Below are 10,470 nucleotides of genomic sequence, written 5' to 3'. Positions count from 1 at the left end.
AAGCAGCACAAATTCGTGTATTCAGGGCCTGATGAGTTTGCAAACGATATAAGGCTTTTGTTCTCTTATGAATTCATGTACCCTCAAAGGGATCAGATTCATAGAGCTGCAAGGAAATTCAATGAGAGCTTTGAAATTAGTTAGAAGGCTTTGGCGGAAAAGTGGTCAACTGAAGAGAGGAAAAGGAATAAGATCTTCAAAAGGGGAAGAATGAATAATAAAGCGGTGCACCAAAAATTTTAGTACAAAGCTCTGATACCATGACAAAATTGTGAAATAATAGGAAAAGAAATGATGAAGAACTTTTATTGATTGTTGATTGATTAAATTGTATTGTAGTGAAGTGTAAACTATGAGGGTAAAACTAAATATATATATAGAGCATTGTCTTATGAAAGATAAAAGTACTTGTTTGTTTCTTCTTTCGGTAATTAAACCTACCAAAGATCGAGTCTTGAAACCCTTGTTCACTCGAAACATTAACAACCAAGCTTTTCAATGGAAGAGGCAGAGGTTGCCCCAAGAAATAGACTCATAATTAAGCTTCGTTTGCCGCGTTCAAGAACAGTGTCATCCGAAGAGTGCAAACTAAAGGATGATGTTGATACTGAAAAGCGTGGACCAGAATTTATGGCTTCTGATTCATGCGGCGAGAAGAGGAAGAAAGATCAGTATTGCAGCACTACTGAATACTCGTGTAATGTAGTAGGAAAGAGCGATGCAGAAGGTTCTAGAACCTTGTTAACGGATGCACAGCGCAAACAGAAGAAGGAGATGATAGTGCTGAGTCTCGCGGAGGCGGAAAGAGACAAAAGTTGGCAACTTCTGAAGTTTCTGTTTTCACAAAATCTTCTGTGCAAGAACACCAAAATCCATGTTCAAGAATCCCAAGAACCGGTTCTAAAGTGCTTGACTCAAAGAACAAGAAGAAGGAAGAGGAAGAACATCACAATGCATGTTCAAAAATCCCAAGGACCGGTTCTAAGGTGCTTCACTCGAAGAATAATAAGGAGGAAGAGGAAGAACACCACAATGCATGTTCAAGAATTCCAAGAACCGGTTATAATGTGATTGAATCCAAGAACACGAAGAAGGAAGAGGAGATGGATGTTGTTCTGAACGAGCAGAGAATGGATCGTTATCAAAAGATACAGTGTTGGATGATCTTAAAGCGCTTCATGGTTGGAAGAGATGGCTGAGCTTTCAATAAGACTCTGGATCCCAAGAAGTTAGGGATTCTTGGTAACAACTGTGAGAATGTGATGTTGATGAAGCCAATTGGGTTTGAGAAAATAGAGTCAAAGCAGCACAAATTCGTGTATTCAAGGCCTGATGAGTTTGCAAACGATATGAGGCTTTTGTTCTCTTATGGATTCATGTACCCTCAAAGGGATCAGATTCATAGAGTTGCAAGGAAATTCAATGAGAGATTTGAAATTACTTGGAAGGTTTTGACGGAAAAGTGGTCAACTAAAGGGAGGAAAAGGAACAAGATCTTCAAAAGGGGAAGAACGAATAATAAAGCAGTGCACCCAAAATTTTAGTACAAAGCTCTGATAACATGATAAAATTATGAAAGAATAGGAAAAGAAAAGATGAAGAACTTTTATTGATTGTTGATTGATTGAATTGTATTGTAGTGAAGTGTAAACTATGAGGGTAAAACTAAATATATATAGAGCATTGTCCTATGAAAGATAAAAGCACTTGTTTGTTTCTTGTTTCCCTAATTAAACCTACCAAAGATCGAGTCTTGAAACCCTCGTTCACTCGAAACATCAACAACCAAGCTTTTCAATGGCTGAGGCAGAGGTTGCCCCAAGAAAGAGACTCATAATTAAGCTTCATTTGTCGCGTTCAAGAACAGTGTCATCTGAAGAGTGCACACTAAAAAAGCGTAGACCAGAATTTATGGCTTCTGATTCATGCAGCGAGAAAAGGAAGAAAGATCAGTATTGCAGCACTACTGAATACTCGTGTAATGTAGTGGAAAAGAGTGATGCAGAAGGTTCTAGAACCTTGTTAACGGATGCACAGTGCAAACAGAAGAAGGAGATGATGGTGCTGATTCTCACGGAGGCGGAAAGAGACGAAAGTTGGCAACTTCTGAAGTTTCAGTTTCCACAAAATCTTCTGTGCAAGAACACCACAATGCATGTTCAAGAATCCCAAGAACCGGTTCTAAATTGCTTGACTCAAAGAACAAGACGAAGGAAGAGGAAGAACATCACAATTCATGTTCAAGAATCCCAAGAACCGGTTCTAAGGTGCTTCACTCGAAGAATAATAAGGAGGAAGAGGAAGAACACCGCAATGCATGTTCAAGAATCCCAAGAATCGGTTCTATGGTGCTTCACTCGAAGAACAAGAAGGAGGAAGAGGAAGAACACCACAATGCATGTTCAAGAATCCCAAGAACCGGTTCTAAGGTGCTTGACTCTAAGCACACGAAGAAGGAAGAGGAGATGGAGGTTGTTCTGAATGAGCAGAGAATGGATCGTTATCAAAAGATACAGTGTTGGATGATCTTGAAACGCTTCATAGTTGGAAGAGATGGCTGGGCTTTCAATAAGACTCTGGATCTCAAGAAGTTAGGGATTGTTGGTAACAACTGTGAGAGTGTGTTGTTGATGAAGCCAATTGGGTTTGAGGAAATAGAGTCAAAGCAGCACAAATTCAGTTATTCAGGGCCTGATGAGTTTGCAAACGATATGAGGCTTTTGTTCTGTTATGAACTCATGTACCCTGAAAGGGATCAGATTCATAGAGTTGCAAGGAAATTCAATGAGAGCTTTGAAATTACTTGGAAGGCTTTGATGGAAAAGTGGTCAACTGAAGAGAGGAAAAGGAACAAGATCTTCAAAAGGGGAAGAACGAATAATAAAGTGGTGCACCAAAAATTTTAGTACAAAGCTCTGATACCATGATAAAATTGTGAAAGAATAGGAAAAGGAAAGATGAATAACTTTTATTGATTGTTGATTGATTGAATTGTATTGTAGTGAAGTGTAAACTATGAGGGTAAAACTATATATATATATATATATATATAGCATTGTCCTATGAAAGATAAAAGCACTTGTTTGTTTCTTCTTTCCGTAATTAAACCTACCAAAGATCGAGTCTTGAAACCCTCGTTCACTCGAAACATCAACAACCAAGGTTTTCAATGGGAGAGGCAGAGGTTGCCCCAAGAAAGAGACTCATAATTAAGCTTCGTTTGCCGCATTCAAGAACATTGTCATCTGAAGAGTGCAAACTAAAGGATGATGTTGATACTGAAAAGCGTGGACCAGAATTTATGGCTTCTGATTCATGCGGCGAGAAGAGGAAGAAAGATCAGTATTGCAGCACTACTGAATACTCGTGTAATGTAGTGGGAAAGAGCGATGCATAAGGTTCTAAAACCTTGTTATCGGATGCATAGTGCAAACAGAAGAAGGAGATGATGGTGCTGATTCTCGCAAAGGTGGAAAGAGACGAAAGTTGGCAACTTCTGAAGTTTCTGTTTTCACAAAATCTTCTGTGCAAGAACACCACAATGCATGTTCAAGAATCCCAAGAACCGGTTCTACGGTGCTTGACTCAAAGAACAAGAAGGAGGAAGAGAAAGAACACCACAATGCATGTTCAAAAATCCCAAGAACCGGTTCTAAGGTACTTCACTCGAAGAATAATAATGAGGAAGAGGAAGAACACCACAATGCATGTTCAAGAATCCCAAGAACCGGTTCTATGGTGCTTCACTCGAAGAACAAGAAGAGAAAGAGGAAGAACACCACAATGCATGTTCAAGAATCCCAAGAACCGGTTCTAAGGTGCTTGACTCCAAGAACACGAAGAAGGAGGAGGAGATGAAGGTTGTTCTGAACGAGCATAGAATGGATCGTTATCAAAAGATACAGTGTTGGATGATCTTGAAGCGCTTCATGGTTGGAAGAGATGGCTGGGCTTTCAATAAGACTCTTTATTCCAAGAAATTAGGGATTCTTGGTAACAACTGTGAGAGTGTGTTGTTGATGAAGCCAATTGGGTTTGAGGAAATAGAGTAAAAGCAGCACAAATTCGTGTATTCAGGGCCTGATGAGTTTTCAAAACGATATGAGACTTTTGTTCTCTTATGGATTCATGTACCCTCAAAGGATTAGATTCATAGAGTTGCAAGGAAATTCAATGAGAGCTTTGAAATTACTTGGAAGGCTTTGACGGAAAAGTGGTCAACTAAAGGGAGGAAAAGGAACAAGATCTTCAAAAGGGAAAGTACGAATAATAAAGCGGTGCACCCAAAATTTTAGTACAAATCTCTGATACCATGATAAAATTGTGAAAGAATAGGAAAAGAAAAGATGAAGAACTTTTATTGATTGTTGATTGATTGAATTGTATTGTAGTGAAGTGTAAACTATGAGGGTAAAACTAAATATATATAGAGTATTGTCCTATGAAAGATAAAAGCACTTATTTGTTTCTTCTTTCCGTAATTAAACCTACCAAAGATCGAGTCTTGAAACCCTTGTTCACTCGAAACATCAACAACCAAGCTTTTCAATGGCAGAGGCAGAGGTTGCCCCAAGAAAGAGACTCATAATTAAGCTTCGTTTGCCGTGTTCAAGAACAGTGTCATCTGAAGAGTGCAAGCTAAAGGATGATGTTGATACTGAAAAGCGTGGACCAGAATTTATTGCTTCTGATTCATGCGGCGAGAAAAGGAAGAAAGATCAGTATTGCAGCACTACTGAATACTCGTGTAATGTAGTAGGAAAGAGCGATGCAGAAGGTTCTAGAACCTTGTTAACGGATGCACAGTGCAAATAGAAGAAGGAGATGATGGTGCTGAGTCTCGCGGAGGCGGAAAGAGACAAAAGTTGGCAACTTCTGAAGTTTCAGTTTCCACAAAATCTTCTATGCAAGAACACCGCAATGCATGTTCAAGAATCCCAAGAACTGGTTCTAAGGTGCTTGACTCAAAGAACAAGACGAAGGAAGAGGAAGAACATCACAATTCATGTTCAAGAATCCCAAGAACCGGTTCTAAGGTACTTCACTCGAAGAATAATAAGGAGGAAGAGGAAGAACACCACAATGCATGTTCAAGAATCCCAATAATCGGTTCTATGGTGCTTCACTCGAAGAACAAGAAGGAGGAAGAGGAAGAACACCACAATGCATGTTCAAGAATCCCAAGAACCGGTTCTAAGGTGCTTGACTCCAAGAACACGAAGAAGGAGGAGGAGATGGAAGTTGTTCTGAACGAGCATATAATGGATCGTTATCAAAAGATACAGTGTCGGATGATCTTGAAGAGCTTCATGGTTGGAAGAGATGGCTGAGCTTTCAATAAGACTCTGGATCCCAAGAAGTTAGGGATTCTTGGTAACAACTGTGAGAGTGTGTTGTTGAAGAAGCCAATTGGGTTTGAGGAAATAGAGTCAAAGCAGCACAAATTCAGTTATTCAAGGCCTGATGAGTTTGCAAACGATATGAGACTTTTGTTCTCTTATGGACTCATGTACCCTCAAAAGGATCAGATTCATAGAGTTGCAAGGAAATTCAATGAGAGCTTTGAAATTACTTGGAAAGCTTTGATGGAAAAGTGGTCAACTGAAAAGAGGAAAAGGAACAAGATCTTCAAAAGGAGAAGAACGAATAATAAAGCGATGCACCAAAAATTTTAGTACAAAGCTCTGATACCATGAATAAATTGTGAATGAATAGGAAAAGAAAAGATGAAGAACTTTTATTGATTGTTGATTGATTGAATTGTATTGTAGTGAAGTGTAAACTATGAGGGTAAAACTAAATATATAGAGCATTGTCCTAAGAAAGATAAAAGCACTTGTTTGTTTCTTCTTTCCGTAATTAAACCTACCAAAGATCGAGTCTTGAAACCCTTGTTCACTCGAAACATCAACAACCAAGCTTTTCAATGGCAGAGGCAGAGGTTGCCCCAAGAAAGAGACTCATAATTAAGCTTCATTTGTCGCGTTCAAGAACAGTGTCATCTGTAGAGTGCACACTAAAGGATGATGTTGATACTAAAAAGCGTAGACCAGAATTTATGGCTTCTGATTCATGCAGCGAGAAAAGGAAGAAAGATCAGTATTGCAGCACTACTGAATACTCGTGTAATGTAGTGGAAAAGAGTGATGCAGAAGGTTCTAGAACCTTGTTAACGGATGCACAGTGCAAACAGAAGAAGGAGATGATGGTGCTGATTCTCACGGAGGCGGAAAGAGACGAAAGTTGGCAACTTCTGAAGTTTCTGTTTCCACAAAATCTTCTGTGCAAGAACACCACAATTCATGTTCAAGAATCCCAAGAACCGGTTCTAAGGTGCTTGTCTCAAAGAACAAGAAGAAGGAAGAGGAAGAACATCACAATGCATGTTCAAGAATCCCAATAACCGGTTCTAAGGTGCTTCACTCGAAGAATAATAAGGAGGAAGAGGAAGAACACCACAATGCATGTTCAAGAATCCCAAGAACCGGTTCTATGGTGCTTCACTCGAAGAACAAGAAGGAGGAAGAGGAAGAACACCACAATGCATGTTCAAGAATCCCAAGAACCGGTTCTAAGGTGCTTGACTCTAAGCACACGAAGAAGGAAGAGGAGATGGAGGTTGTTCTGAACGAGCAGAGAATGGATCGTTATCAAAAGATACAGTGTTGGATGATCTTGAAACGCTTCATAGTTGGAAGAGATGGCTGGGCTTTCAATAAGACTCTGGATCTCAAGAAGTTAGGGATTGTTGGTAACAACTGTGAGAGTGTGTTGTTGATGAAGCCAATTAGGTTTGAGGAAATATAGTCAAAGCAGCACAAATTCGTGTATTCAGGGCCTGATGAGTTTGCAAACGATATGAGGCTTTTGTTCTCTTATGGATTCATGTACCCTCAAAGGGATCAGATTCATAGAGTTGCAAGGAAATTCAATGAGAGCTTTGAAATTACTTGGAAGGCTTTGACGGAAAAGTGGCCAACTGAAGAGAGGAAAAGGAACAAAATCTTCAAAAGGGGAAGAATGAATAACAAAGCGGTGCACCAAAAATTTTAGTACAAAGCTCTGATACCATGATAAAATTGTGAAAGAATAGAAAAAGAAAAGATGAAAAACTTTTATTGATTGTTGATTGATTGAATTGTATTCTAGTGAAGTGTAAACTATGAGGGTAAAACTAAATATATATAGAATATTGTCCTATGAAAGATAAAAACAAATAAAGATAAGATAAGAACAACTAAAGATAAGATAAAGAAAAGATAATAAAGACTAAAATTATAATTGAATTTATATATTCTGTTGGGCTGAATTTGTGGATCTAACATAACATTATTTTTTTTATTTTTCTAACATTACTGTAATATTAAAGATGAAAGAATAATACTCTCTGTAATAACTATGTCCAATCTTTTGAAATACAATTATTTTCAATAAATGGATAGGAGTCAAATTTGAAAGACTAATTACAGCATGTTTGGAGAGTCACACTATGCAATCATTAGTTAGAGATTAGTTTTAAAAGAGGTTAACATAATTTTGAAAAAACTAAAAATAGAAGAGTGGAGGTCCCATCTAAGTTCATCCAGAAAAAAAAAAGTCCATAAGGGTATTTTGGAGATTCAATAAGATGATTATTTAAAAGAAAAAGGATAAAGAGGTTTACAACATAAAAAAGAGAAAAAGAGAAAAAGGTATAATTAAAATGACTTAACAGCAGAAAGCAATGAGAAGCCTCTAAAATGCAAATCCAATTTCTTTGGCGACTGGTCAGTCAAACTCGACGATTTTGACTCCCAATAATAATATTATTATATTCTCATATTAGAATGTGATACCTTTAATTTGGTCAAACAAAACAAACCATATTATTACTTATTAACTTATTATAAGCCAACGCAATTACCCACCAGATTTTTTATTTTAGGATAATAGGTTTGAACGTAAACTATGTTTGGGGGTTTACGTTGAGTTGCGTAAAAACAAAAAGGAAAAGTATAGGGTACCAACATATTATCTGCCAACTTCTGCCAACTCTTATTTATAATTGTGTTTCATGGAAGTGTGTTCGTGGATGTGTCTAATAATTAATATATTTTAAATATATATATAAAGAGACACATCCAGAAAATATATCTATAAAGACACTTCTATTAAACACAGCTATAAAAAAGACATTTTTATTAGACACATCCACGAACACACTTTCATGAAACACAATTATAAATAAAAATTGGCAGAAGTTGGCAGATATGTTGTTGGTAACGTAGCGGAACCGAAACAAAAATCGCTACACCTTTTCCGTAGTTTTTTCATGAATGTGTAATATTATTAAACGCAGTATTTCTATAAAGGTTTATGCTTAAAAAAAAATGTCTATATTAAAAAAGAGGGAATGGTGTGATAATAGATTGTCATTTTCACAAGTAAGGAGAATTTTTTGGTTCTAATTTATTGTTCCGAAAAAATTCAAAAAAAAAAAGGTACGGTATTAAATTCACTAATAAATAATTGGTGAATGTTTTATCCAATCAACAAGTATATTGTGAGAGTTAAAATCAAATATATTATAAAAAAACAGAATTGTATAGGATTAAGTGGATAAAGAAGCTGTTCTATAAAATTTTAATTACAACGTTGTCAATTGGTATGAAATAAAAAAATATTTGTAATAGAATTGAACGACATACAAATTTTTATTTTATTGTCAGCAAAATTTTTCAGAACTGAAATTGAAAACCAAATCAAACTACTATTTGTTTCAATTATTAACTAAAAATCGAACATAGTATACTAGTCAAAAAATGAATAAAATAAGCAAAAATGGATGAACCGATTGAATTTGTCCAATATAATTATAACAAACTGAGAATTTATATTTTTCAAAATGTTATTTTACATAATATAGTTTTTTTAATAATATTTTTTAGTTTGATAAATTAAAAATTAAACTTGTTAGAAATAAGAGATTAATCTGAAAAAAAAAATTGTGTATTATTGAATGTATTTAAGTTATCTAAAATGATATAATATAAAAAGGTATTTATAGGTGCTAAGGGAATCGAAATAACAAAAACATAATATCTTATAATAAATATTCAGATATGCTAAATAATGCTAATTGATCCTAATTATATTCTAACATCCCCTCAAACTCAAGTGACAACTTAGAATTTGAAACTTATTGAAAACAACTAATAGAAAACGGAACTGTCGGAAGGAAGTGCAGATAGAACTGCCGCTTGTCTGAAAGAAGCGTAGATAGAACTGTCGCTTGTCTGAAGGAATCGCAGATGGAACAGCCACAAAGAAACGCAGACGGAACAGCCTCAAAGAAACACAGATAAAACACAGACGAAACTGCTACGAGAAGACGCAGACGGAACTGCCGAAAGAGAGCGAAAATTATATGATTTCTTCATGAGAATAGGTAAGTAGCGGATGACAATGGGGTTTGATCATTCAACTCGAAAAAACACAAGACATAAAGAATAGGCTAGTTGGTAAGGTGAAAAAATATCAATGAAGTGACAAAAAATAAAGAAAAATGGCATAGAAAAAAAGTGCAAAAACTACGATGATTTCACCGCAAAGAAAACAACCTATCATCTTCAAGGAGAATATCATAGCTCTGATACCATGTTAGAAATAAGAGACTAAACTGAAAAAAGATTTGTGTATTATTAAGTTAAATTACTAAATTAACTAACTAGTTTAATGGTTGTTCACTTATTATAAGTCATTATATAAGAGAGGTTGTGGGTTCAACTCTTACTTCCTTCACTATATAGAGAGATTTTTATAAAATATGTGCTATATATGTGGTGCGAGTAGGGTAGGGTAGGGTACACCCTAAACCCGTACCATACCCTACCCGCAAGCATACCCGGACCGTACCCTACCCTACCCTACCCTACCCGCAGCGGGTAGGGTAGCCTACCCTACCCAAACGGGTTGGATACCCGCGAGTAGGATATGAATTGCCAGCCCTAGCCGGAAGTAATGTAGTGTGTAAGTTACTTATTAACACTCTAAACACTCAACTTTATATACACAAGTATTCAAGTTTCTCGGCACCACCCTAGTCTCGTTGATTGATGAACAATACAGGTGATGTTTGGTCTATCATAGATCTTACTTAAAAAGGATGTTGGTCACCTTCCCATTATACAATCATACATGTGCCTTCTTTTAAATCATGCAACGTATGCACCATTTATTTAAGTTGTTGGCTTCATGAATTGAAAAAGAAAAGGAATAGGGTTCAATTTTCCATTTCCGTGTTATAATATTTACCTCATTTTAATTTGTTTAGTCTCAAAAATATGGTGCAATGTTATATATAATAGAATCAACTATTAAAATAATACTAAAAAATTACATTTCTCACAAAAAAAAAGTTAAAAAATACTAACAATAAATAAATCTCTAAAAAAAATTAAAATGTAATAAAAAAACTAAATATTAAATATA

The 10,470-nt window shown here is 36.0% G+C and overlaps 1 protein-coding gene across 1 annotated transcript; it reads left to right on the top strand.

Moving 5' to 3' along the window:
- LOC110263672 lies at nt 3,170-4,052 on the top strand. Its single transcript, XM_021105392.1, has 3 exons — nt 3,170-3,368; nt 3,428-3,657; nt 3,717-4,052. Exons 1-3 carry the CDS (start codon nt 3,170-3,172, stop codon nt 4,050-4,052), a joined length of 765 nt encoding a protein of 254 aa, XP_020961051.1.

The sequence above is a fragment of the Arachis ipaensis genome, chromosome B06, assembly GCF_000816755.2.
Source record: "Arachis ipaensis cultivar K30076 chromosome B06, Araip1.1, whole genome shotgun sequence".
NCBI classification, from domain to species: domain Eukaryota; kingdom Viridiplantae; phylum Streptophyta; class Magnoliopsida; order Fabales; family Fabaceae; genus Arachis; species Arachis ipaensis.
The sequence above is the reverse complement of the archived record's forward strand: the minus strand, read 5'-3'. Positions and strand labels throughout refer to the sequence as shown.

Coding starts and splice junctions, on each gene's coding strand:
- LOC110263672 (XM_021105392.1), top strand. CDS start 3,170: ATGGGAGAGGCAGAGGTTGCCCCAAGAAAGAGACTCATAATTAAGCTT. Junction 3,369..3,427: donor CAGCACTACTGAATACTCGT/GTAATGTAGTGG, acceptor TCGGATGCATAG/TGCAAACAGAAGAAGGAGAT. Junction 3,658..3,716: donor TCCCAAGAACCGGTTCTAAG/GTACTTCACTCG, acceptor TGCATGTTCAAG/AATCCCAAGAACCGGTTCTA.